A 27893-nucleotide genomic window follows, 5' to 3' on the forward strand; every position below is an offset into this window, starting at 1 on the left:
AGGTATTGAGCATCCATCTTTCCCACTGGGCTACACAGCTACCACCCCAAAAACCAGGATCGGGTCTGCCCAGTTCCCACCGTGCCCATCCTGCCTGGCATACCGGAGGCGCTCAATAAGTGTGCACTAGATAAACCACAGTACCATACAGCTGCAGGTGCATGGATGGGTGAGGACGCCATCCGGACTGGCAGAAATACAGGGTTTCACGCTTCTGGCCCTCGCTCTGGCTGAGTCTGGGAGGAGATTCTCTAGGCATCAGAATCCGAGTGGCCAGGAGGTGTCCAGTGGCAGAAGTGATGGAATGTGCTGGGGGGAGGCTCCTGCTTGGCTAACACAGCTGAATTCCAAGAATACCGGTGAGGGGTTTGGGTCATGGCATCCCAGGCCGGAAGTGGAGAGGGGGAGGGAGGCACCCAGCTGCCATCGCAGGTGTAGCTGGACCTAAGCCCTGGAGCCCAGGGCGCGAGGCTGTACACGCCGCCGTGTCAGACAGACCTTGTCCCCAGGAGCTCTGCTCTCCCCAGCCCCCACTCCTGAGGGAGCAGAGCAAGAGTAGGCAGACTCACCTGCCAAGCGAATGGACAACGGGAAACTCTCCTGCACTGGGAGAGGGGAGGCTTGGTCCAACGCGCCGGCCCCTGTGGCTGCGATCAGGATTCTGTCCATGCTGATTTGCTCCCCAGCTGGGTGTCAACAGGAAGACCACTGGGGTGTCACCTGCCTCCCTCAGGGTTTGCTCTCCTGGACAAGGGCCTAACAGGGGCTGAGAGACTCAGAGGACAACACCTCCCCCTCCCTCACCTAGAGGAGGTGAGATGTTTGTTTTCTTAAGATTTATTTTTATTTATTTGAAAATCAGAGAGAGGAAGACACACACAGAGGGAGAAAAAGAGAGAGAGAGAAATTTCCCATCTGCTGGCTGAGCCAGGCTGAAGCTGGGGGCCTGGGCTCCTTATGGGTCTCCCACATGGGTGCAGGGGCCCAAGTACTTTGGGCCATCCTCTGCTGCTTTCCTAGGGACATTAGCAAGGAGCTGGATCAGAAGTGGAGCTGCCGGGTCTTGAACTGGTGTCCATATGGAACGCCAGTGTTGCAGGTGGTGGCTTTACCGGCTACACCACAGCACGAGCCCGGTCACTACTCCTGTGTAGTAGTCAGGGACAAGAGGGGCCGGACCCCTGCAGTGCCCAGAAGAGATGGTCCCACACAACAGAGAACTGTGTCTCTTCCTGTGCAACTGGGAAGTGACCCACGTGACACCCACAGAGCCAAAACACCACCCCATGCCCAGAGCCTACGTCTCTCTTACAAAGACACAGGTTTCCTTCACAATCGTCACATCCGCTTACAAGTCCAGGAAGACGACCCCACTGGACCGAGAAGGTTACCCACTTGGGAAAACCACGATGCCCGGAGCAATGTCATTTGAGGTGTGTGTGAGTCACACTCGAAACAACTCGCCTGGCTCAGGGCTCCTTTGCTTCAGCAGCCTTCTGCGTAATTCCACACACAGGTGTGTGCCCTTGGCCACTTTTTTCTGTAGTCTTAGGTGTGGTGGAATGAGAAGGCCATGCCAAGATGGCCACTGGCAACAGAAACTGCCTGGCAACAGGCTGTGATTGGATGGCTTTGGAAACTGCCTGGCAACAGGCTGTGATTGGTTAGGGCATAGCCCGCCCCTTGACCGGATTGGCTGCCTTGGCTATATAAGGTGCTGTACCAACTGAAATAAATGAGTCTGCAGGCTGCTTGCCTCTGGCCTGCTTTCTTCCAACTCCTGGGGTCTGTGTGGTGACTCTGCGCCTCTTGCCCCTGCCACACTCCTCCTCTCAGAACGAATCCACCTTAACACTTAGGGAGTCATGTTGCGATGCGTCTTGCTTTGTCACACTTTTTTTAAAATTTATTTGACAGGTAGAGTCGTAGACAAATGGCCACTACGGCCGGAGCTACGCTGATCCGAAGCCAGGAGCCAGGTGCTTCCTTCTGATCTCCCATGTGGGTGCAGGGGCCCAAGCACCTGGGCCATCCTCCACTGCCTTCCCGGGCCACAGCAGAGAGCTGGACTGGAAGAGGAGCAACCTGGACTAGAACCCGGTGTTGCAGGCAGAGGATTAACCAAGTGAGCCACAGCGCCGACCCTTTTTGTCATACTTTTGTTTTTTCTCCTTTCTGTTGCAAGGTATTGGGTGACACTGGGGAGGAAGCTATGGGTGTGGGGTGGCTGTGTCATCTACAAGCTTCATTTCAGGATGGTGATGGGTATTATCAGAAGGAGGATGCTGTGGCATACTGGGCTAAGCTTCCGTCTCCGGCGCCGGCATCCCAACTGGGTGCCAGTTTGAGTCTCAGCTGCTCCTCTTCTGTTCCAGCTCTCTGCTATTCCATGGGCCCCTGCACCTGCGTGGGAGACCCGGAAAAAGCTCCTGACTTCAGATCGGCCCAGCTCCAGCCATTGCCACCATCTGGGGAGTGAACCAGCAGGTGGAAGATCTCTCTCCCTCCCTCTCTCTCTGCAGACCCTGTCCTGGGTTTGCAGCTGGGCACTGATTTCTCGGCATTGGAGACACTTTCTCCGCTGAGTAGCACCGCGAAGCTTGGTTCATTCCAAGTGATGACGGCTGCGTGTAACATCCGCAGCAGTAGCAGACAATTTGAATCCTTTACCAAAGTCCGGCAAAGCGCTTCCCGAGCTAAAGACCCAGAGGCCATTTTTGCTGCCCAAAGTGGTGCACCTGCGCCATCTAGTGGACCGAGAGAAAGCCGCGGAGCTGCGAGTCCGAAGCTGATCACTGGCTGATGGGTACCAGTGACAGCCTGAGTCCTGGCGCATTATCAGCCCATTTCATTATCGTATCTCACACAGTTGTGAGATGCCCGCCACCTGCTATCACTTTGCACCCATCAACTTATTTACACAAAACCCTGATGCTAGCTAAGCACGGTTATCACCATTTTGTACATAAGGAACCCGGTGCGCAGAGAATGTCAATGACTTGGCTGGCCTGGGGAGAGACAGGGCTGGGGTTTGAAGGCCGGGGCCCTGGCTCTGCCACCGCTGCTCTGGGTCACTCTCTTCTGGTTTTGCAAGGAGCGACTCCCACAGGAGACGCTGCTCTGAGCATCAAAGACTGGAATGTGTGCACCTGCTACCATCAGCCACTTTCAGGCCAGTAGGACTGGGAAGGCGGAGAGAAGGAAAAGGAGTTAACAGCTAGGTCCTAGCACATGGTGAGAGCTAGAAAAGTCTTTCACTCTTTGGGAAGCTCAAGGGCCTTGGAAAGCCCAAGCCCCAGTTACACCGTGACCTTCATGAGAGCAAAATCCATGGCTCCTTGTTAGCTTCTGTGCACCAGTACCTACCCTCAGAACCTGGCATGTGTCCAGTTCTCAGTAAGTGACTTGTTAAACAGTGGGTCTTGTGGCTGAGTTAAATCACCATGGGGTGAGCTGCTGCTTGGGACACCTGGACCTCAGACCAGAGCACTGGTTCCAGTCCCAGCCACTCTGTTCTTGCTCCAGCTTCCTGCTAATGGCACCTGGGAAGGCTCAAGTTCCTGCAGCCCACGTGTGAGACCCAGATGGAGTTCCTGGCTCCAGGCATCACCCTAGCCCAGATCCTGGCTGTTGCAACAATTTGGGAAGTGAATCAGCAGATGGAAGATCTCTCTTGTCATTCTGTATTTCTTTTTCTTTCTCTCTCTCTCTCTCTCTCTCTCTCTCTCTCGACAGGCAGAGTTAGACAGTGAGAGAGAGAGAGACACAGAGAAAGGTCTTCCTTCTGTTGGTTCACCCCCCAAATGGCCACTATGGCTGGCACACTGCCCTGATCTGAAGCCAGGAGCCAGGTGCTTCTCCTGGTCTCCCATGTGGGTGCAGGGCCCAAGCACTTGGGTCATCCTCCACTGCCCTCCTGGGCCACAGCAGAGAGCTAGACTGGAAGAGGAACAACTGGGACAGAATTAACTGGGACTAGAACCCAGAGTGCCAGTGCCACAGGTGGAGGATTAGCCTAGTGAGCCACAGTGCTGGCCGTCATTTTGTATTTTGAATAAGTAAATAAACAAATATGCTTTAAAAACACAAACTACACACCGTCTAACATCAAATCAGGACAGATATCACCATCAAATGCTTAAAATAAGTCTAATTTTATATAACATTATGATTGAGATCATTCATACGCCATACCAATCACCCCTTAAGGTACACAATTAATGGTTTGTAGGAAATTCACAGAACTATATGACCATTGCCATAATCATCTTTTTTTTAATTTTTTTTTTAATTTTTTTTTTTTTTTTTTGACAGGCAGAGTGGACAGTGAGAGAGAGAGACAGAGAGAAAGGTCTTCCTTTTGCCGTTGGTTCACCCTCCAATGGCCGCCGCGGCCGGCGCACCGCGCTGATCCGATGGCAGGAGCCAGGAGCCAGGTGCTTTTCCTGGTCTCCCATGGGGTGCAGGGCCCAAGCACCTGGGCCATCCTCCACTGCACTCCCTGGCCACAGCAGAGGGCTGGCCTGGAAGAGGGGCAACCGGGACAGAATCCGGCGCCCCAACCGGGACTAGAACCCGGTGTGCCGGCGCCGCTAGGCGGAGGATTAGCCTAGTGAGCCGCGGCGCCGGCCATGCCATAATCATCTTATCAGCACCCCCCTCCAAAAAAGAAACCTGGTTCCAAATAATCTTCACTCTTTACCTCCAAATCCTGTCTCAGCCCTAGGCAGCCAGGAATCTACTTTCTCTCCCTGTGTGTTTGGCTCTACAGCTCATGCCATGATAAATGGAGCCACAGAACATGTGGTTTTTTCAGTAACTGGTGCCTTTCACTGAGTTGTACTCTCAAGAGACGTCACATTTTAAGTCAGGATTTCATACTTTTTCATGGCTGAATAATGTTCCATCCTACGTATATACCACATTTTGTGGGTCTAATCATTAGTTGATGGACATTTGGGTGGTTTCCAAGTTTGGGCTATAATAAATCTTTAAAAAAGGAGGAGCCAGTGCTGTGGCACAGTGGGTTAAGCCACCATCTGCCAGCATCCCACATGGGCACTGGTTCAAGTCCTGGTTGCTCCACTTCTGATCTCATTCCCTGCAAACACAGCTAGGAAAGCCATGGAAAGCAGCCCAAACTCCTGGGCTCTGCACCTACGTGGGAGACCCAGAAGAAGCTCCTGGCTTCCGCCTGGCCCAAGCCTGCTCCACTTCTGATTCATCATTCTGCTAATGGCCTGGGAAAGCAGTAGAAGACGGTTCAAGTGCTTGGGCCCCCGCACCTGCAAGGGAGACCCAGATGAAGTTCCCAGCTCCTGGCTTCAGCCAGGCCCAGCCCTGACTGTTTTGGCCATTTGGGGAGTGAACCAGTGGAGGAAGACCTCTCTCTCTCTCTCTCTCTCTAACTCTGCCTTTCAACTAAAATAAATATTTTTTAAGAGCAAAGGAAGCTGATTGCCCTCCCTTCACCATGTAACACTAGCATCACCCCCCTTTGTACCAGTGTCAGTAAATACAGGGTCATGCTCCTAGAACCTTCTATCTAGTGCCTCCGTGTAAGTTGACAGCGATATGCTGAGACAGGCTGGAAGACAAGCCCACCGACCTTCTGTCCTTTCCGCACGGTTTATTGACAGGAGCTCTGCGGTGGTGTGAGAAATCAGCCAACTTAATGAACTCATGAGGATGGCGTCCACGGAAAAGAAACGGCCACAAGTGATGAAGACCGGACAACCGCGCCGTTTCTTATGAGTGCAGGTGGAAATCTCACCACCAAAGTCGAGGGGGAAAAAAAAAAGTATCCTTGAAAGAGAAGGGACACGTGTAACATTTTAGTAACGGCCCGGAGCTGGAATCCCGCTTCCCGCTCGCGAGCCTGCGCCCCGCGGCAGCCCGGAGCCCTGCGCGGGACCCAGAGCGCGGAGGGGGCCGGGGGTGGGGGGCAGAGGCCCGCGCTCCGCTCGCTCGCCCCTGCTAGCCGTCGCAGGCTTCCCTGGGGTGCTCCTTAGCTTTTCTGAGTTTCAGGAGTGCGAATGACGCACTTCCCTCGCGGTGCGCGCTGTCACTTCTCCATCTCTCCGGTCTGGTTTGGTTTGTTTTGTCGTGGTTCTCGGGGCAGGGGCAGGTGGCGACCACGGAGCAGTGGCGTGGACTTGAGTCTTGTTCTCAGGCGTCCGCTGCGGGAGGACATGAGGTCCCAGGACTAGACCTGCAGCCCAATCCTCTACACCGCCCCCCACCTCCCATCGCAGCCAAAAAATCCCTCCCAGCTGCAGGCCTGGCCAAAGCTGGGGCGGGCGGGGTGGGTGGCTTCCCCCCGCCCCGGGTATCCGTACGTCCCGTGCTCCTGTGTTTCTGGTTCCACCTGGTTGGAGCCGGCGCGACAGGCTAGCGTGAGGCCGCTGTGGCGGTGTCCGCCGCACTCGGGGGAAGCGGGGTCGCGGCGGGCCTGACACCACCTGGCGGAGTCTCGGGGAAGTTTCCGAGGCGCGCGCTCCCCCGCGCCCCGCGCGCTCCGGCCGCAACAGCCCCACAGCTCTGCTCCCTCCGCCGTCCGGCGCCTCGGGGAGGTAAGTGCCACCCGCGGAACCCGAGTCGCCGCCCGCGGTGGGGGCGTCCCGCGGCTGCCCCACGCTGGGGAAGCTCCGATCCAGGGCTGCGCTCGAAGGGCGGCGCCCAAGTTGTTGGAAGGCTTGGGGGCTGCTGGAGCAGGGGCAGAGCCTACGCGGAGACAGCGCGGGTGGCCGCGCGGCGCTGGGACCGTCTACGGGGCTGTCTGCCCGGCGGTGCCTCGGAGCCCGGCACCGGGGTGTGGCGCGCGGTGCGCACGCCGGGACCCCAGTCCGGCGCCCAGGAGCGCTTGGCGCGCGCTGCGGCCCCACAGCCCCGGCGAGCCCCGGGCTGCTGCCGGCCGCGACCCCTGGCCCTGCGCCTTCCTGCCTGCGGGGTCCCTCGCCGCCCCCTGGCCCGGCGATCGCTGTGGGTCAAGCTGGCAGGTTGCGCCAGGCGGCCGGCCAAGCCCGCCCCGGCCCCGCCGCGCCCGCGTCCGCGTCCGCGTCTGCGCCCGCGCCCGCGCCCCTAGCATTCCGCATCTTCAGGCGCTCGCTATTTTCACAGCTCGCCGTGCCCCGGCCCCGGCGCCTGATTCAGTGCTTAGTAATTAATTTGGCGTTTCAGAATGGTCAGCGGGCTGGATAATGGCGCATTCATCCCGCTGGCTAATCTCAACAGAGGTGGGAAGAAAGGCTTTCACAGACGGAAAATGCCATTCGCCGAGCGCTCAAAGGGGCTGTCACTCCCGGAATAAATCGCCGCCGCGCCCGCCGGCTCCTCGGGCCATTTCCATACGGCCCCGGCCTGCGCCGCAGACCCGCGGGCCTCGGGCTCCGCTCCGACGGTGGAGTTGGGGCTCGGGCCAGGGAGCGCGCCATGGTGGAGCTGGGGCTGCAGTCCGCAGCCCGGCAGTTTGAAAAAAAAAAAAAAAAAAGGCCAGGAGTCGTGCGTGGCGCGCTCGAGGTCGCGCAGCAGGCTGCGAAGGGAATTCACGCCCGAGCGCAGATCGGAGCCACCGGGCCCCACTGATGCAGTCCCGACCTGCGTCGGACTCTTCCATTTCCGGCTCCTGGACACCCTGGGGGCCCGCGAGGTGACGCGGTGCCTTTCGCAGCTCCGTATGTGACACCCCTATCTGGGCCCTGGGACCTGTCTGGGGGACAGCAGCTGAGGGGGGCGACAGAGGCTGGGCGGCAGCGGGGGGGTGGGTCTGAACCCTGGGGCCTCTCCGGGGTAGCTCCCGCTGCCCTCCGCTGGAGCCGGACCGAGGGTACCTGCCTTCACTCCTCGGACCACGCAGCCACAAGCGCCCCACCCACCCCCCATCCCCCGACCGCGCGATGGCTGGCTTGGCTCCATTCAGCTGGAAACCCCGGGCTGTCGGTTTCCCTGGCGTCGGGGTGCCGCGTGTGGCCAGATTTGGCCCTGGGACCTTGCGCCCCGGGAGGACCCTCCCGTTGAGGGCAGAGAGCGGGCAGTCTGTGGTTCTATAGCCCAAGCTTGGCTCTGTTGGACGGCGTGGGCTGCAAGGGCAGCGCACAGGGTGTCGGGAGGGGGCCTCCCACGCCACTCACCTAGCTTCTGAGGACAAGTCCCTCCTCTCTTCTGAGACCTGGATTCCTCATTCACAAAACAAGGATGCAAGGAGATCACACGTGGCCCCAGGTGCCAGGGCCCTCAGTGGAAGGAGTCCTGGCCCTTGCCCCAGTTCCCTGGCATGGCTCCTTGGCGCCTGCCTGACTCCCACATTTTCTCTCTGGATCTCTTTTCCCTTCCCCCTTGCTGCTCAGGAGTTCTGTGTCCAGCCCTCCTTGAAGCCACACTTTTTTTTTTTTTAATTTATTTTTATTTATTTGAAAGACAAAGTCACAAAAGAGAGCAGAGAGAGAGAGCGCTTCCATCCCCTGGTTCACTTCCCAGATGGCCTCAACAGGCTACAGCTAGGTCAGGCCAAAGCCAGGAGTCTGCAACTCCATCAAGGTCTCCCATGAGGGTGGCAGGGGCCCATGCATTCAGGCCATCTTCCACTGCTTTCCCAGGGAGCTGGACCGGAAGTGGAGCAGCCTGGACTGAAACCAGCGCTTGGCTATGAGATGCCGGCACTGTAGTTTGCGGCTTTTCCCACCGCGCCACATTGCCAGCTGGGAAGCCACACTTTCTGAGAGCCTGCAGCAGCCTTTCAAAGAGTCCAGAGCCGTTGAGCTGATGGTAGCGCTGAGATGCTGAGCCGCGGTGGAGATGGTGATTCATGGACTCGCGGCTGTCACCCAGCTGCACAGGGGGCCTTGAGCCAGGGTGTGCAGTGACCCTCACAGTCTGAGCGTCAGACACCTGGGCCCCGTCCCCAGGAAGGCTGCACCTTGAGCAGGCTCCCCTGAGGGTGCTGATGCAGGTGGCACAGGAACCATCTTTAGGGAGACACAACCCAAATTGGACTCTTGGCCATGGGGCCTGCTCACACTCTGGGGCATGGATCTGAACAGCAGAGCCATATTTACTGTGTCCTCTCTGGGCTAGAGGCCGAGGTGGGTTACATCAACTTGGAGACATTAGCTGGAGACCCCTTAAGATGTGCAGCTTGTGGGGGGCAGGGAGCAGCAGGTGTGAGAGCTGAGCACTTAGCCAGATTAGCAATGGCCTGCAGGGGCCCAACCCAGGGGCTTGTTCTCACCAATGTGCTTTCACAGCTGGACACCACAGGCCCCAGCACAGATGGCACAAATGGGCTCAGAGGCCCTCCTTAGCAAAGCAAACCTGCTCGCCTATGCCAGGGACAGAACAGCCAGTCCTCCGGCAACCTGTGCTTGCAATGACCCTGGTGCGTGCTGGGACCTAGGATACCTGGCACCTGCGCCTTCACCACCCTGGGGCTGGAGAGAAGGGGGGGGGAGGTGCAGAGAAAGCCTGGAGGAAGGGGAAAAAGCGGATGGGGGAGGAGAAGCTGGGAACTGGGGTGGGAGGGGGTAGGGGCGGGATGAATCCCTATTTATGTAAGCCGTTTGTAGCTGCGGATTGTAAAACTGGGCAGGATCCTCTGGAGTAATTCATAGTGTTTGGACAAGACAAACATTGTTCTGCTTTAAACAAACCTCCAGGAAGGTCAGCTTGGTTCATCCTCTGCTGCGAGTCGCTGAGACTATCCAGATGATGAGAAAATCAGATCTTCATGGAAGGGGTGTGGGCAGGAGGCAGCCATCTCTTCTGAGTCCTCAGGATGCTGGGCGGGGGCGCCGGGGGCAGGGAGGGTCCTTGGCTTCCGCTCTGCTGCCCAGATGGGTGTGTGTGTGTGTACATGGCAGGTGAGGTCAAGGTCAAGGGTCATCCCGGTTCTAGGGCGAGGCCGGCATAGCTTGCAACGTGCGTCTTCTTTCCTGTGGGTGAGGAACTGGTGGAAAACCATAGCTTCCGGCTGCAGCCCCAAGTCAGATCACCAACCTCAAGGCCACACGTGCTCCTGGACACAAGAAACTCATGCTGCTTTTGAACATAGGCCTTGCCTGGCCCTTCTGTGGCCACTTAGCTAATAGTTTTTCTAGTGCCTACAACATGTGCCATGCTCTGTGCGAGGTGTTGGGACACAGCAGTGACAAGAAGGATGTCATGGCCACTCGGGGGATGCATCTGGCAAAATTCACCCCCCCACACACACATGCACTGTCATCCCCAAGAAAACAGACTGCTCACAACCTCGTTCTGCCTCTCCACCACCACGGGTGCCTCCACTCCAGTCCCCAGCACCAGGCCTGACAGTGGGGAAAGTGACAAGTTGACCATGATGATGGTGGCTGTGATCATGAGACTCCACTGGGGAGGGATGGACCTGGCCCTCAGCCGAAACACACACTGCTTAGTGAGGTTTCTGATGCAGACTCCTTGTGTTATTCAGGATGAATGATTTATTCATAATACGGGATTGATGCTCATTGACACCAAAGTCCACCACCACTCCCCTTCATCATCTCCGCTTGCCACGGGCAGCTGCTCAGCCTGTGTCGGCTTCTGATGTCCTTGTGTAGCACTGGGTCAGCTGTGTTAGCTACACAATTTGATAAAAAATGGTGTAGGGTTGTGGGTTCTCTATGGTCTTTCGCTGATGATTTTTTCTCAGCACTCCTGCTATCCTAGGAAGGGAGGGAGGGAGGGAGGGAGGGAGGAGAGAGGGGCAAAAGAAAGATTGCTTTTTCAGAAGAGGAAGTTGATGGCACTTGTGCAACATCACAGAGATGTTAAGGGGAAAGACTGAACAATTAGAACATAATCCAGGTCCTGCACCGCCCTGCTGACCACCCAAACAAGGCTTAGGAAGGAAATCCAGCATTCCCTGGGAGGCCCCATAAGCCAGGTGCTCGGCCAGTGGCTCCCTGGGCTTGGTCGTGTCCATCGGCTGTGTGTGTGGTTTCCAGCCTCGTTCCAAGGGCTGGCATAGCAGTGCTTCTGCCTGACGTCACGCCCTCCTCCCCTGTTTCCTTTGACACCTTATTACGATTGGGTAATCCATGCGCTTAGCCAATGTGCTTGGGATCACCGACCCATGTCTGTTTTCATCCTGTGCCACCTCTTGGAATTAAGTCCTCGAAATTTCCTCCTGGTGTGATGGATAAACCAGTAATGCCTCATTTTACTGACGTTTGGGGAAAATAAGCTGTTCCACATAATTGAATTTTGCAGTTAACAGAAGCTTACCCCTTCAAGCGTGGACTTTTTATGTAATCATTTTTCATGAAAAACATTCTTCCATCAAAAGCGTGACTTTGTTTTTTTCCCAGCAGAATCGAGTTAGCAGAATCGAGTGTGGCAGGTGTCCCCTGGGTGTGGCTCAGTGGGTGACCCACAGCCTACATCCACCTTTGGGATCCTTGGTTCCTGGACAGTTTGTTTGGCCTCTCTGAGCCCCAGCTTCCTCACCTGTAATCTGGGAGTTGAGGGCTTCGGATGAGAACTTTTTGAAGGACTGCTCCTGTCCTGCCCTAGCTCCGCTGGGCTCCTACAGGGTGATGTCCTTGGGAATTCCTGGTGGCTGCAGAACCTGTCTTGCATCCCTGGCTGGTGGCTGGGGAAGATTCGACCATCAGACCTTCTTAATGTTCCTCACCCAGCAGTTCTCTCCCATCAGGGATCATAAACTGTGGCTCTCAGCTGCCCTGGAAGAGCAGAAAGCTCTAGACCTGCGCTGATCAACACTCCTAAGTGAAGAGCTCCTGGTGGTCCCCTGAGATGGTGGCTACAGCCCTCCCAGGATGCCGGTGACAGCCCCTGGCGATGACTTACTTAGCTGCAGGCCATGTTGTAGGCTGGAAAGGATGCTGTAGCTTTGGTCCCCAGAAAGGGGCTGATAGCACTTTGCCACCTACAGCAAGCACTTGGCAAGCTTCCAGTGGAGGCTCTGGGCTCACGTGGTGGGATGCAGAGGATGTGGGAAGAGGACCCAAAACCAGACTTCAGGGAACATGGCAAGACCCAAGTGTCCTTCCAGGGACCCCAAAACTGGCCTTTTTTTTTTTTTTTAAAGATTAATTTACTTGAAAGGCACAGTTAGAGAGAGAAAGTCTTCCATCCACTGGTTCACTTCCCACATGGCCAGCACTGGGAGAGGCCAAAGCCAGGAGCCAGGAGCTTCTTTCAGGTCTCCCTTGTGGGTGCAGGGGCCCAAGCACTTGGGCCATCCTCTGCTACTTTTCCCAAGTGCATTAACAGGGAGCTGGATCAGAAGTGGAGCAGCTGAGACAAACTGGTGTCTGTATGGGATGTCGGTGTCGCAGGTGGTAGCTTTACCTGCTATGCCACCATGTCCGCCCCCCAAACTTGCCTTTTACAAAAAAAAAAAAAAGACATTTATTTGAAAGGCAGAGCTACAGAGAGACAGAGAAAGAGAGAGAGAGAAAGAGAGGTGGGAATACAGAGACATCTTTCATCCACTGGCTTATTCCCCAGATGGCTGTATGACCAGTGCTGGACCTGGCCAAAGCCAGGAGTTTCATCTGGGTCTCCTCTGTGGGTGGCAAGAGCTCAAGTACTTGGGCCATCATCTTCTGCTTCCCCAGAAGCATTAGCAAGGAGCTGGATGGGAAGTAGAGCAGCTGGGACTTGAACTGGTGCTCATATGGGATGTGGGTGTCGCCTGAGGTGGCGGCTTAACCCATTGCACCACAACACACACCGGTCCCCCAAAATTGTCTTTTAAGCAGGACCCTGGCATTTGCTGGTGTATAGGTTCCTGTGGCTGTAATCACAGATCCACACCTACCTGCTGGCTTCTCCCATTGTTCAAGATCAGTGGCCTGAAATCTGCAGGGCTGTGCTTCCCCCAAATGATGTCTGATGCTGGCTTACTCCAGCGTCCAGTAGTAGCTGGTGGTTCTTGGCTGAGGGCTGCAACATTTGGATCCCTGTGTCTGGTTTCAAGCGGCCTCACCCTCTGCCTGCTTGTGAGATCTTCCTCTGCCCCTCTCTCAGAAGGGCACTTGGGATCGCATTTAGGGTCCACACCAATCATCCATAATGGCCTCCTTGCCTGGAGACCTTGAGCTTCGTCACATCTGCAAAGATCCTTTTTTGCCATATAAGGTCACATTCACTGGCTTCAGGGATTAGGATGTGGGTATCTTTTAAGAGGCATTTCCCAGCCTATCCCAGCTGGTCACTACCTTCTGTTGTCTGTAATTCTGCAGTCTAGATTAGTTTGCAACGTGCCCCTCTCTTGTGCCAGGTGGACTGGGAAACCCTGACAATTTGGAGGGAAAAGACCAAGTCCACCCTCAAGAAGCTCATGTTTTTTAAGAGACCAGCTGATCTTAAGAGATAACGGAAAATGCTAGCAACTGAGGCCTTGATGTCCGTCCGCAGGGCGGATCTTGCCAAGTTCAAATGCGTCGTCACAGTCTGCAAGGCCCTACTGCTGCCCAGCTGCTGCCTCCCTCTCTGATCCTGCCTCTGCAGCCTCCTGTCACTCACCAAGTCCCACCCCGTTGTCCTTTTTCCTGTTCTGTACAGGATAAGCTCTGTGTCTTTGCCTGCTGTTCCCTCTCCCTCAACACAATACTTATGTCCTTTGAGCTTCCTTCCTGCTGTCATTCACTTCTGCTCTGCAGAATGTGTCCAAGGCAGCTCTGCCCCGTGTGCCTGCTGACAATCCACCTCCCCTCCCGCCGCTTTCTGTTCCCTCTGCTTCATGTGTGTTCCAGGCGTGCCACGAGGGAGTTACTTTTGCCTGCCTGGATCATCTTCATCTTCACCTATACCTTTTTTTAAAAAATATTTACTTATTTATTTGAAAGGCAGAGTTACAGAGAGGCAGAGAGAGAGAGAGCGAGAGAGAGGTAGAGGCAGAGAGAGAGATCTTCCATCCACTGGTTCACGCCCCCAAATGACCACGACAGCAGGAGCTGCGCTGATCTGAAGCCAGGAGCCAGGAGCTTCTTCCAGGTCTCCCACACAGGTGCAGGGGCCCAAGGACTTAGGCCGTCTTCTACTGCTTTCCCAGGCCACAGCAGAGAGCTGGATTGGAAGTGGAACAGCCGGGACTCAAACCAGCGCGCATATGGGATGCTGGCACTGTAGGCGGCAGCTTTACCTGCTATGCCACAGTGCCGGCCTCCACGTACATCTTGAGATGGGAGGATGAGAACGTTACAGAAGGTCCTCAGTGTATTGTTTTAGTCCATTGCCTGCTGCTAGAACAGAAGAGCTTAGCCTGCGATTTGTTTAAAGAATGAGAGAGAGAGGCTTACTTTGGCTCAGGGTCCCAGAGGTCCAAGAGCAAGGTGTTGGCATCTTCTCAGCTTCTGGGGAAAGAGAAAGGGGGCTTGTGTGGAAGACAGGGAGGGGGCAAAGGCTGCATAGCAACCTGTTCCCATGGTGAGGAACCCATTCTCCTGGAAATGACGTGACCCCTCTTACAGACCCCACCACCCAACCCAGCTATGTTGGCAACCAAATTTTGACATGAGTTTTTGGTGAGGGGGACTAACCACATTTAAGTCATACCAAGACTCCTGTTTTATTTCTAAATATCTTCCTGAGAATTATTTAGCTCCCCCCTTTTATTTGTTTGTTTGTTTATTTATTTTTGCCTAGTAGCACATTGAGCTAAATGTCAAGATCAGAATGGGAGTGGAAAGTGGCTCTTAGGGGAATTTATAAATGGGAGGCATCTTTTTTTTAATGTATAACTTATAAAAATATATTTATTCGAAGCACAGACACACACACACACACAGATCTACCACTCATTGGTTCACTCCTTAAAGGCCTACAACAGCTGGGCCTGGGCCAGGCCAAAGCCAGGAGCTTGGAACTTGATCTGGGTCTCTCTTGTGTATGACAGAAGCCTACATATGTGGGCCAGCACCTGTAGCCTCCCAGGGAATGCACTGGCAGGAAGCTGCATTGGAAGTGGAGCAGCCAGGACTCGAACCACTACCATATGGGATGCTGGTGTTCCAAGGGCTGTCCTCACTGCTTCCCCAAATGCCACCTCCACGACTCACTTTTTTGATTGTCATAAGCCCAGGGATGGAAGGTGGGTCTGGAACTTGCAGGCATTTGGGGCAGAGGTTGGGGTAGCAGCCTGCTCTGTGGTAGGCAGGACTGCCCTGCCCAGGGAAGACTATTTCTACCCCAAACGCCAAGAGCACTTCTGTGGAAAAACCCTCTTCAAGGAACACCATGGATTGAAGTCCTAAAAGAACGATTTTCCATTCTTAACTGATAACCTTTTGTTTTATAGGAGTATTTCAGGGGTGGACATTTGATGCCTGCATCCCATATCTGAGTGCCTGGGTTCAAGTCCTGGCTCTGCTTCTGATTCCAGCTTCCTGCTCAGTGCACCCTGGGAGGTAGCAGGGATGGCTCAAGCACCTGAGTCCCTGCCACCCACATGGGAGACCCAGCCTGAGTTCCCTTCTTCAGCCTGGTCTAGTCTTGGCTGTTGCGGGCATTTGGGAAGTGAAGCAGCAGATGGAAGATCTCCTTGTCTGTCTCCCTGACTTTCAAATAAAGTAAAAAAAATAATAATTTAAATAATTTAAATCCAGCAACATGAAATTCAAACCCAAGGCAACAGGGAGGAAAGATACAATGAAGAGAAGGGTAGAGACACCTGCTACACCACCACGCCCGCCCCTCCCACACTTTCTGAAGTCCCTCATGTAATGAGGATCTCTCCTGAGCCAGCTGCTTCCCTTTCTGATCCTCCTTGTCAGTCACCATCAGAAGCCTCTAAGATGAGTGCCCTTGTCCCCATGTCACTCAGAAAGCAACTTACGGTCACACCACTAAGACGTGGTGGGGCAGAAGCTACACTTGTCGAGGTCAAGTTCTTTGCATTTCCAGAGGAAACACAATCCGCCCAGGTCATGACTGGCCCTCTGCAAAGGACAGATGTCCCTGGCGACCTCTGGCTGCAGTGTCCAGTCTAGGTCAGGAATCCTGGGAGTGGAATCATCTCTTCTATCCTCACAGCTCGTACTTCTGGTAGACCCTCCTCCCGGGGCGGCTGCGACTCAGCCAGGCCCACTCTGCCCAGGGGCGGTGCTAAGAGCTCCACTTTCTGGCACTGGACGGTTTTGGTTCCACCCCTGCTCCTCTCCTGAGCCAAGATGTGACTGAGTGGATGACCTCTCTCTAAGCTTCCTCCTAGAAATTGGAGGGGAGACCATTCCTACTTTAGGTCATTAGGCAGATGAGGAGCTAGTGGTGGTGAAAGTGCTTGTAAAGGGGCTTGGGACACAGTAAGCATTGATGGGACTTCAAAGAGTTCATGGAAAATGCATAGTATGACAATACTATCCATAGGGGCTGGTGCTGCGGCGTAGTGGTAGAGCCACCACCTCCAACGCCAGCATCCTGTATGCTCCACTTCTCCTTTTTTTTTTGTGAACAGGTAAAGTTAGTGAGAGAGAGAGAGAGACAGAGAGAAAGGTCTTCCTTCCATTGGTTCACCCCCCAAATGGTCGCTATGGCCGGCGCACTGCACTGATCCGAAGCCAGGAGCCAGGTGCTTCTCCTGGTCTCCCATGCGGGTGAAGGGCCCAAGGACTTGGGCCATCCTCCACTGCACTCCCAGGCCACAGCAGAGAGCTGGACTGGAAGAGGGGCAACCGGGACAGAATCCAGCGCCCCAACCAGTACTAGAACCTGGAATGCCAGCGCCGCAGGCAGAGGATTAGCCTAGTGAGCCGCGGCACCAGCCTCCACTTCTGATCCAGCTCTCTGCTATGGCCTGGGAAAGCAGTGGAAGATGGCCCAAGTGCTTGGGCCCCTGCACCTACGTGGGAGACCTGGAAGAAGTTCCTGGCTCCTCGCTTCGGATTGGCCAACTCCGGTCATTGCGGCCACCCGGGGAGTGAACTAGCAGATGGAAGACACTTTCTCTCTCTCTCTCTCTCTCTCTCCTCTCTCCTCTCTCCTCTCTCCTCTCTCTCTGCCTCTCAAATAAATGAATGAATCTTTATAAAGAAATAAATCCTTGGGTCAGTCCCTTGATGTCAGCCACACTGGCCAGCTCGTTTCTCCTGAGCCCTCGCTCTCTCCCCAGTTAGCCTGGGCGGCTCCGTGGGGGACACCCTCCCCTGCATCCTCATCTGCTCACTGAGTGCTCCCCACAGCATGGCCCTGCCCAGGGCCCTCGCCCCAGCCCTCTTCAGCGAGGCTGTTCCTCCCCCACCCTGACACCTACCCAATGCTGGGCGGTGGAGAGCTGTGTCCTCCATTCCCCAGGCTCCTCCCGGAAGCAGAGCCGGCAACAACCCTGCCTCTGCAAGGCGAGCATCACAGGGCTGCTCCACCTTGGCCGTCTCGCCTCCCTGTCCTGGTTCAGCCTTCATCTCTGGTCCTGAGCTGGACAGTCCGATCCAGCCTTTTGGCCTCTGAGTCTCCAGTCACCTTCCTGCCCTCCCTTGTCTTCAGAGGGACCAGACGTGTCAGCATCCCCCAGAGCCGTTCCGCCTCTGGAATCCTCCTTCCAGACATCAGTTTGGAAAGCTCGGTGATCCCTCACCGCATTCTTCTATCTTCCAGAGTCTTCTAGACCAGGAATTCTCTAGACCCAGTGGAATTTTCTGTGATAATGGGAATGCTCTTCTGCTGGCATTGTCCAAATCAGGGACAACTCGGTTGAAATGTTACTAAATTTTTTAAAGATTTATCTGTTTATTTGAAAGGCAGAGTTACAGAGAGGCAGAAGCAGAGGCAGAGAGAGGTCTTCCATCTGCTGGTTCACTCCCGAAATGGCCTCAATGGCTGGAGCTGGGCTGATCCAACGCCAGGAGCCAGGATCTTCTTCCTTGTCTCCCACGTGGGTGCAGGGGCCCAAGGACTTGAGCCATCTGCCACTGCTTTCCCAAGCACACTAGCAGGGAGCTGGATCATAAATGGAGCATCTGGGACTAGAACTGGTGCCCATGTGGGATGCTGGTGCTGCAGGCCAGGGTTTTAACCTGCTGTGCCACAGCACTGGCCCCTCATCAGCTGGTTTACTTTCTGAAACCCTGCAACACCCAAGACCAGGTTGTGCCAAAGCCAGGAGCCAGGAACTCAATCCAGGTCTATTACATGGGTAGCGTGTACTACTACATGGCTGGCAGTGACCCGACTACTTGAGCCACCACTGCTGCCTCCAAGGCTGTGTGTTAGCAGAAAGCTGGAGTCTGGAGCTAGAGCCAGCGATGGAACCCCGGCACTGATAGGGAATGCAGGCATCTTAACCCGCGTCTTAACCACTAGGCCACAAGCTTATCTTTTCAAATTCCATTGTCAGTGACGTCTTTGTAGTGCACGGTGTGTTGGAAGAGCACAGCCTAGAGCCCTTGCCTTCCCCAAATCCTCTTCGCTCCCTGTACTGACTTCATGTCCCCCTGTCTTGGGCTTTTCCTCCCACTCTTCCCCTTGTCCCTCCGTGTCACGTCTTGGGAAATGCCCTCACCTCTAGGCTAATCTCTCTCTCTCTAGGCCTACACAGGGACTGTGGGGTGCTCCGGGTGGGGGTGTTCGAGACCCTGTTGGCCACCACTCTTTCTCATCGATGGTCACCAACCTCGATGGGACCTTGGATTCTGCCAGCAAGCGCGGTCTTCCTCCCCCTAAGGACCACATCAGGCGTCTCCTCTGCAAACCACCAGTGCTCTCTGCTCTCCCCCACTCTCAGCAGGCCGTGTTGCCTCCTATTTAATTCAGACAAGACCACCTGACCACAGCTTCAGAAGGGTGGTTTTTATCTGCCTTCCTATGGACCTTTAGGTCTGTTCAAATAGCCTTATCTTGTAAACAACAGCAAGAAACCTCTGCCTTCCCTCCATCCCTTGTCACCTTCCTGCCACCTTCCTGCCACGCCTCTCCCTTCCCTGCCACTTGGATTCACACTTCTTGGGAGCTGTCTACACTCCTGCTATCTCCACTTTCTCACCTCCCTTTCACTCCACAGCCCCAGGCAGTCTGGCTTCTGTCCCCACACTCTTCTGCCACTGCTAGTCCAGGTCTCCCGATGACTTCCTTGTAGTTTAACCAAAGGACTCCTTTCAGATCTTATCTTGACCTTTAAGGCATGTGACAGTGCCTCCCACCTCTCCTTCCTCCCTTGCCCATTGGTTCCTGCCACACTCCTCCTCCTCTGGCTACTCCTACCACGTCTTGCATCCGCCAGGTTCTACTCTTCCAGAAGCCTCTGGCTTCGCAGGTAAGGCTGTGTGCCCAGAACGGTGCTGCCCCCCACCCCCACCCCTACCCCCACCCCAGGCATTCCTTCCCGAAACACCTGGGGATTTGCTTTTGCACCCAACATGATTCGGGGGTGGGGGTGGGGGGGTGGATCCTGCTGCTCTGAGCCTGACCCGCCTGGCCTTGGTGTGTATTTATAACCCCTGGCTCCAAGGCACTCTGGTGACACTTGGACATCTGTTTTTTTCATTTGTCCCCTCAAAAGGCAGCCAGGCTCTCGGACGGGACACTGACAAATGAGAGGTCCCTGGGAGAGGCGGCACAGTGGTTGGGAAACCAGGTCCTGGAGGAATCAGTGAAAGAACTGGGGACATTTTGCCCAGAAGAGATAACACACGGACAGAGGTGTGGTTTCTAAAATACAAAGAGGCAGCGCCTGGATCTGGCCTGCAGTGTGGGGCTGGAATCAGACCAACTGCACAAGTGACCATGAGTTGGTTTTTGAACAGAGGTAGAGAAGGTATACTGTATTCCAGAAAGTTCCAGAGCTCCTGGATAGAAGGTGAGTGAGACTGCCCTGCCCACCGTGAGCTCCTGGAGGTGACAGGCTTAGCTAGCCCTACAAGGAAAGTGGAAAAGGCTCCTCCCTCGACTCACCCCAAAACCACTGGCCCAGGCTCAGCTGGCTCCAGGGAGTGCAATTGCAAACTTGCTGCCAGACCAGATCCACCAAAAAGCTGTGTGGACAGAAAGCAGGACACACAGCAGGAGGAAGGCTTGGAAAGCACTTGGCCATCGAGTCCCGCAGATGCTCCAGAACACACTGCACTCAGGTGGGCGGCGAGCTGAGCACCTGTCAGCCTCCATGCCAGGAGCTGTTCTCTGCTGACATTGAGGGCCATCCAGAAACCGGACACTGTTCCAGGGGTGTTGTCATGACCTCACACTATGTTCCTATTTGAGGCCCTCCAGGAGAAATTCCTGTCTGATTGTAGGACCAAGAATAGTTGTAATTCTCTTGAGCCAGGGGTCTGTTTTTATCTCTTGGATGCCGGGAATTGTGTAAGGGACATGGTCTATCCTTTTCATTCTGGCTGTGGGAGAGCTTAGGGACAAATCTGTGAAAAGTGCATTGCAGGTGCACTGGGTTTCATTCCCATCTCTGCTTACTTTAACAATGTTGTCTTGTGAGGCATACTTTTTCAGCAAATAAAGAGATTATACTGTGCGCTTTTTAAAAATTTGCTTTATTCTTTTTATAATCCATCACAGACAACTTTCCATGTACTTATATGTTTTTTAAATGATCTAAAATTTCTGTGTAACTTTAGCAATTTAATACTAAAAACCAGGGCTGGCATTGTGACGCAGCTGGTTAAGCAGCCACCTGTGATGCCGGAATCCTGATTGAGTCCTGGCTGCTCCACTTCTGATCCAGCTCCCTGCTAATGTGCCTGGAAAAGCAGCAGAAGGTGACCCAAGTGCCTGGGCCCCTGCCATCCAGGTAGGAGACCCAGATGGAGTTGTGGCCATCTGGGAGAGTGAACCAGTGGATGGAAGATCTGTCTCTCCCTTTCTCTACAACTCTTCCTTTCAAATAAATAATTTTTAAAAAACCCCAATCACTCACAATTCTATATCTGCTTATTATGTGACTGGCTTTCTGGATATTTACATATACATATACAAGGGTCTTCAAAGAGTTCACAGAACATGTGTATTATGGAAAGACGATGCCTGGGTTTCACAGTTTTTAACACCACTGTGTAGTTATCTTTGTGTCCACTTTTCACAAGCTTTTGGTGCATAAGGGCACATTCTTGGGTATTACAGAACTACAACAGGTAGACACACTTACTATATGCCATAGCAGTGACACATGCTGATTCTTTTGGCACTCACCATCCAGCGGGGTAGATATCATTGTCCCCCTTATACGGGTGAGAAAACTGAGGCCAAGAACGATCAACAGACGTGAGCAAGTTCACACAGCCCAGGCAGAAAAGTGCGTGGTGCGGGTCGCTCCGCTCACTGGCAGAGGACTCCTGGGACTTCACAGTCCACAATGGTTAAACATTTCATGGATTTCCTCTCCCTTCTCTTCTAATTTATGTTATTTTGCCATATTTTAAGTACCCTTGTAAGTCACCTGAAATCCTCTCTGGCACAAGGCGAGGCATAAATAAACAGGCAGGGAGTGTAGTGGGAAAAGGCGAAGCTGAAGCGCTCTCTCCGCGGAGGGGATGGATCCGGGCTGTGCTGCCACGACGCGGATTTATTTCCTTGGGCTGCGGTGAACTCCCTCCCTGCAAGAGCGGGCCTGGGTGGCCAGCTCTCCGGGAGGCTGGGGAAGACCGGGAAGGCGCTCCTCCAAGGAGACGGAGCTCGGCCAGACAGAGCCCTGGGGCCCCTTCTTAGTGTCTCAGGGTTTAGGAACATTCCAATAAGGGAAAAGGAGACACTTTCAAGGAGCTGAAGCGTGGGGGCCAGGCAGCAGCTGGGCCAGAACCAGTACCTGGGGCTGGAGCTTTCCATCTGCGTCTAGTACTGGATCACACACTGAAAGGGACAAGTCACCAGCAGAAATTCGTTTCCAAACTCTCAGCCAAGCGCACTTTTTCCCAAAGCTCTTGGGTGGCGCTGGCTGTTGCTGCCGCTGTTGCTACTGCGTTATGGTCAATGGATGCGGCGTCCCTCTCCTCGGACCTTTTGTTAAGGTGACACAGTGAGGCAAGACGGACAAGCTGGCTGGCCCGGGGAACGCCCCGTGAAACCCCGTGCAGAGAAAGGAGCACCGGTTTCGATTTGAGGGTTGGAGGGTTAGTAGCCGGGACACCTGGCAAGCTTCTTCCCCGTTCCGAGCCTCAGTTAGCTCACCTGCAAAATGGAGCGAATGCCTGTCCTGCACAGACCCCACGAGACGGAGTAGCGTGCGTGGCGCCCTTAGCCTACGCCAGGGAGGAAGTGCCATAAAGCCTCTGGGGATGCGCCAAGGGTCGGGCCGCCCCCGGGCGCGAGGCCCGGCAGGGTCCCTCAGGCTCAGTCCCCAGGGCTGCCCTGCGGCGGCGTCTCACCGCTTCGGCCTGGCGGGGAGGAGCCGCGTTCCCGGGGTTCTCGCCGAGAGTTTTCGCCGGGGTTCTCTCCCAGGGAGCAGCAGCAAGGCAGAGGCCACATTCCCCTCGTCTTCCTCGCCGCCCGGGGCTGCGTGCCCGCAGGGGCACGGCCCCGCGTGCGGTGCCACCAGGGCCACCAGCCTGGGTTAGGGGAAGGCCCGACCTCGGTGCGGCAAAGAAAACAAACACAGATGTGCTTGGCGGGGACCGGGACGGGGAAGGGGAGGCCGTCCCCTCCCCTCTCCTCCCCCCTCCCCAGCCCGCCCCCGCGCGCTCCCCGGGGCGCGGGGCTCCGCGGGCTCCGCTGACAGTCCCCGCGCCCCTCCTCCCGCACGGGGTGCGCGCCGGCCCAGCCCCCCTCTGCGGGGTTTCCCCGGGCGCTCCTCTCGCTTTCTCTTTGTCTCTGCCGCTCCTTCTCGGGCTCCCCGGTTGCCACCCTCTCGCGCGTCTCGGGGCCGGTTCCCTTTAACTTTTCCTCTTTTTTCCCGGGGTTCCAACTTGGCCGGCGAGCGGGCCGGCTGCTCGCCGACGTTATTGGCCGGCGCCCCGCCCGGCGCCCCGCCCCCCGCCCCCGCGCTCCCCTCCGCCCCCCACTCCCTGCGCGAGCGGCGGCGGCGGCGGAGCGGCCTTCGGGGGCGTGCGCGCGTGTGTGTGAGTGCGCGCCAGCGAGCGTGAGTGTGTGAGCGCCCCGGGCGCGGGCAGGGCGGCACTCGGAGAGCGGCGGGAGCCGGGCGGCCGCGTCGTCACTCGCGCGGCCGAGGGAGAGGCGGCGGCCGGGGCCGGGACAGCGGCGGCCGCGCGGGGCATGGGGCTGGCAAGCCCGCGCTGAGGCAGGACTCGCTCTCCGCCGTCCGGCGCGCGGGCTCCCCGGCCGGGCCAGCCTAACTTTCTTTCTCTTTTGCCCTCTGCAGAGGTAAAGTCCTCCGGGCGGACTCTCCGGCGGGGATGCGATAGGGGGGCAAGGGGGGGGGCACCCGAGGAGGGAACTCCAGCCTGCGGGAGGAAGGCGTGTGGGGCTGGGGGGGTTCGGAGCTCCGTTGCGCCCGAGACCTGGGGCGCGAGGCGGGCTGGCAGCGGACGGGCGCGGGCAAAGCCCCTTGGGCGGCGCGGAGGCGGCGGTGGCGCGGAAGCCGAGCGTTCACCCGCTGCCCCCCGGCTCGCCGCCCGGCTGGGAAAGCGGGAGCGTGGGGCTGGGAGGCCCCCAGATTCTCCTGTCTTCCCTCTGAGATTTTTTTTTTGGGGGGGGGCGAAGGAGGAAGCGAGGCAGGCAGTCTGCTCCCCGGAGGTGGGTGCCCGGAGAAACCCAGCGTTGGCCCGCGCCCCCACCCCACCCCGAGCGCCACCCCGCCGTGGGCTGCAGGGCTGCGGGGCAGGCTGGCTGAGCGCGGCTCCCTTCTCTCTGCAGGCGCCTCGTGCGGCGGGCGGACCGAGTCCTCGGCGGGGCCGGGGCAGGCTGGACGCGGCATGATTCGCGCAGTGTGGGAGGCGCTGGCGGCGCTGGCGGCGGTGGCGTGCTTGGTGGGCGCGGTGCGCGGCGGGCCCGGGCTTAGCATGTTCGCGGGCCAGGCGGCGCAGCCGGACCCCTGCTCGGACGAGAACGGCCACCCGCGCCGCTGCATCCCAGACTTTGTCAACGCGGCCTTCGGCAAGGACGTGCGCGTGTCCAGCACTTGTGGCCGGCCCCCGGCGCGCTACTGCGTGGTGAGCGAGCGCGGCGAGGAGCGGCTGCGCTCCTGTCACCTGTGCAACGCGTCCGACCCCAAGAAGGCGCACCCGCCCGCCTTCCTCACCGACCTCAACAACCCGCACAACCTGACGTGCTGGCAGTCCGAGAACTACCTGCAGTTCCCGCACAACGTCACGCTCACGCTGTCGCTCGGCAAGAAGTTCGAGGTGACCTACGTGAGCCTGCAGTTCTGCTCGCCGCGGCCCGAGTCCATGGCCATCTACAAGTCCATGGACTATGGGCGCACGTGGGTGCCCTTCCAGTTCTACTCCACGCAGTGCCGCAAGATGTATAACCGGCCGCACCGCGCGCCCATCACCAAGCAGAACGAACAGGAGGCAGTGTGCACCGACTCGCACACCGACATGCGGCCGCTTTCGGGCGGCCTCATCGCCTTCAGCACGCTGGACGGGCGGCCCTCGGCGCACGACTTCGACAACTCGCCGGTGCTGCAGGACTGGGTCACGGCCACCGACATCCGCGTCGCCTTCAGCCGCCTGCACACGTTCGGCGACGAGAACGAGGACGACTCGGAGCTGGCGCGCGACTCGTACTTCTACGCCGTGTCCGACCTGCAGGTGGGCGGCCGCTGCAAGTGCAACGGCCACGCGGCCCGCTGCGTGCGCGACCGCGACGGCGGCCTGGTGTGCGACTGCCGGCACAACACGGCCGGCCCGGAATGCGACCGCTGCAAGCCCTTCCACTACGACCGGCCCTGGCAGCGCGCCACGGCCCGGGAGGCCAACGAGTGCGTGGGTGAGTGGGGCGCGCGCGCGCGGGTCGCCGGCAGCGGGAAGGGCGCGGTGCGGTGCGGGGCAGTGGGGGAGGGCGCGCGGCGCGGGGTGTCCTGTACTCCCCCGCCAACCGCGGTCGGGGTAGAGGGGAGGCTTGATTGCGGGGTAGCTCGCACCCCTGGGTGCTCCGTGGCCGAGCTGAAAAGCAGTGGGGGAACGGCGCGGAACGCGGGGCGGGGGGTCGTACGCGGCTGGGGTAGGGGTGCTGGGCGCTTTTGCTGCTGGGCTCCCTGGTGGCGGACCCAGACGCCGGCATTCACTGCCCTGCCCAGGGGCTGCAGCTGGGCGCGCGCTTGGGGGAAGTTCCCCGTCTCCCACACCCACAAATCCCTTGGGAGGTGGCAAAGAACTCTTGGCTGCTGGGACCCACTTTGGGACGCGACGAATGCCACCCCTGCGCCCTCCGCTTGTCTTTTTTTTTTTTTATTGTGGTGGTGGTGGGGGGAGCCTTTCTCTCTCTCCTCTGAACAGCCCGTCTGCGTTAGCAAAAAGAAGCGATGTGACTTCCATTAATTAGTTATCTACAGATGGCAAAGCGGAGTTCACTGTTTTAAACTAATTCAATCCGGGTTCTGAAAAAGTATGGCAGATCGGTGGTTGGTTGTTAGCTGCAGGGCTTGGTGAGTTTCAACAGTTGTGATTGCACCGAGGGCCCGGCGTCTGGGCGTTTTAATGGAGTTTTAATTCCTGAAAGAGAAATCTGACAAAAGCCGGCACTGGTGAATACCGCCTGGGTGAGAAATGAGGCTTAGAAGGGGGGTTGGGGGGCGGGAAGGAGTAATTCTGAATTGCACAAGTCTGCCCTGTGTAGCGATGCAGACGGCAAGTGAGACCGCATCTTGCTCCTTTGCTGGGAGATGTCCATTTGCGAACCCCACACCGGTTGTAGGGGAGACAATACTGAGTCCCCAGATGTGCCGATGGCTGTGCATCTTTTGTGAACTTGGGAGATTTTTCCCTCCTCGCCCCCGCCCCCCAGAGCCGCCAGTGTGGGTCTCTGCAGTGGCTTCTGCCGCTCCCAGGCACACTGCTGCACAGTTTGTTGGTCCTCACAAACACACGTCCTGAGGTCTGGTTCTGATTAATTGTGTCATGTTGTTGTCGAATAGTTTGTGCCTCATGGCTGGGGGTGCAGACTTTGGAGCGAGCGAATGGAAAACATGTCTTGGAGACCCACGCAGGCGCCCGTGCCTCCTGTTGCGTGGCGGGGCCTCCATTTTTTCACACTCCAACTTGTGCCGCGTCTGCAGACCCGATTGTTGGTGCCTCGCCTTCCAGGGCCGGGCCGGGCTTCCCAGCTCCAGGAGATTTCTCAGGGGTCTGCCAAGAAAGAGAGACAGAGAGAGAGAGAGGCTCTTTACACCCCTACTACGACGACGGAGTGGTCTTGAGACTAAGACTTCTTTGATCTGCTCAGTTCCCTCCGAGATGTTGGTTTTTCCCATCTCTTCTCTTCCCCCCCTGTCCTCCTTTCTTTGCTCCCTTTTGTGCGTAAAAACCCTTCATTGACATTTAAAGGGTTTCCCAGGGTATTGCTATCAGTTTTCGTTTGTCTGAGCGTATAAAAGATGACTTCGTGTCGTCACAGGCAGGGTCTAATTGGACAAACACCAGTGAATACATTGAGGCGAGTAAACTCATTGATGGGATACGGTTTTCCTGGCTCGAAGATTCCTCCTAGCGATGGCATTGTTCAGACTCACACGCCCAGGCCCTCTCCTCTCCCTGTCACTTTGCATGTGGCCAAGTCAACTTGCATTTTTTCAAAAGATGGTCATGCTCTTGAAATAATCTCTGGTTGAGGATTTTTGTCTTTTGACCAAAAGCGCTCACTATGCACACAAATTGGATTGGCTTTTTTTTTTTTTGGTTGTTTTGTTTTTTGGCCAAATTGAGCAATCAACATATTAACTAATGTAATTAGTAAGCTTTTTTTTTTTTTCTGGTTCAGAAGGTTTAATTAGGCCTAATAAGTACATAATCTACATGACAAATGGTTGGCTAACAGTATTTTTTTCTGTTTTTTTTTTTTTTTACTGAAGTTATTTTAATTCTCAGTTGTTAAGTATCTTTAAATCTTGCCAATTATTCAGTCATCTCAGAAAAGCGAAGGCATTCAACTATGTTGAGGTTATTTATAGCTTCCTTTCTGAATAGATGTTCTAATACCTTGCAGATATAACTGGGAACATCGGATTGAAGTTTCAATAAAATCTTAATTGAAGTCTTAGTGATTTTTCCATCATTCTGCAAAAAGAGAAAGCCAGCAAGGACAGTGGAGGACTGATTTACAATGCAAGGTCCAACGTTTTATGAAAAGGCCCTGCAGTGGAGATATGTGAATGAATTAGTATGTAACAGGTGTTCAGAGATCGCACAGGGCCCTGCACTAGGAAAATGCATTAATAAATCCTTCACACAGTAACCTTGTACCATCAGTGGCTTCCATCGTCCCCCCCACCCCCCGACATAATCCTATCTTGTGAATTTCACACTGTTGACATGAAGTCAAGCCACCAAGAGGACTTACAACTCAGGCACAGTAAAGAGTATATATATTTTTAAATTCCAAAAGCCAGTCTTGTTAAAAACTGAATCATTCTTACCGTGCCATGCTGCCTTTGCCTTTATAAAATAATAAAACGTGATTTATAATAGAGGGAAAAAAAAGTCACACTTACCTAGGTGAACCCCTGTGCCCGCCCCCCCCAAAAAAAAAAACCCTCCAAAAAATGTAAAACTGTGTTGACATTGTTTGACTCGGAAGGCCGAGGGTGACTTAGAAACACACGTATCCTGGATGCTTTCTTTGGTCCAGCGTTCTTCTCGGTCTTGTCTCTCAAGTTCGAGTTCTGTATGGAATAAACATGAACTTTCGAAAAGCCCAATTTCATTTGAAATGCGATTTTGGATTTCTTCTGGGGGAAAAGATATCCTGCAAACAATATGAAAGACAAGAGTATGTATAACGTTACAGCCTCGACAGCTCTTGAGGGAATAACTAAATACTTTCTTCCGCCTATGTGAGTGTGTGTGTGTGTGTGAGCAGGGTTC

General features: G+C 55.7%; 1 protein-coding gene across 5 annotated transcripts in view; it reads left to right on the top strand.

Annotated features, from left to right (window-relative positions):
- Positions 1 to 6385: 6385 nt before the first annotated feature.
- The window catches only part of NTN1 (netrin 1), a 213506-nt gene continuing 191998 nt past the window's right edge, over positions 6386 to 27893 (top strand). Inside the window, exons 1-2 of one of the 5 annotated variants that reach the window (XM_051825185.3) lie at positions 6386 to 6572; positions 23725 to 24801. In XM_051825185.3, the coding sequence (XP_051681145.1) occupies positions 23784 to 24801 (1018 nt within the window). In that variant the 5' untranslated portion in view covers positions 6386 to 6572; positions 23725 to 23783. Of the gene's footprint in view, positions 6573 to 22860; positions 23233 to 23724; positions 24802 to 27893 lie in introns of those variants that run through there. The other 4 variants (XM_089318359.1, XM_051825184.3, XM_051825183.3 and 1 more) reach the window with 4 other exon arrangements.

Source organism: Oryctolagus cuniculus, chromosome 17, assembly GCF_051225735.1.
Source record: "Oryctolagus cuniculus isolate XC-2025 breed Fujian yellow rabbit chromosome 17, ASM5122573v1, whole genome shotgun sequence".
NCBI lineage: Eukaryota > Metazoa > Chordata > Mammalia > Lagomorpha > Leporidae > Oryctolagus > Oryctolagus cuniculus.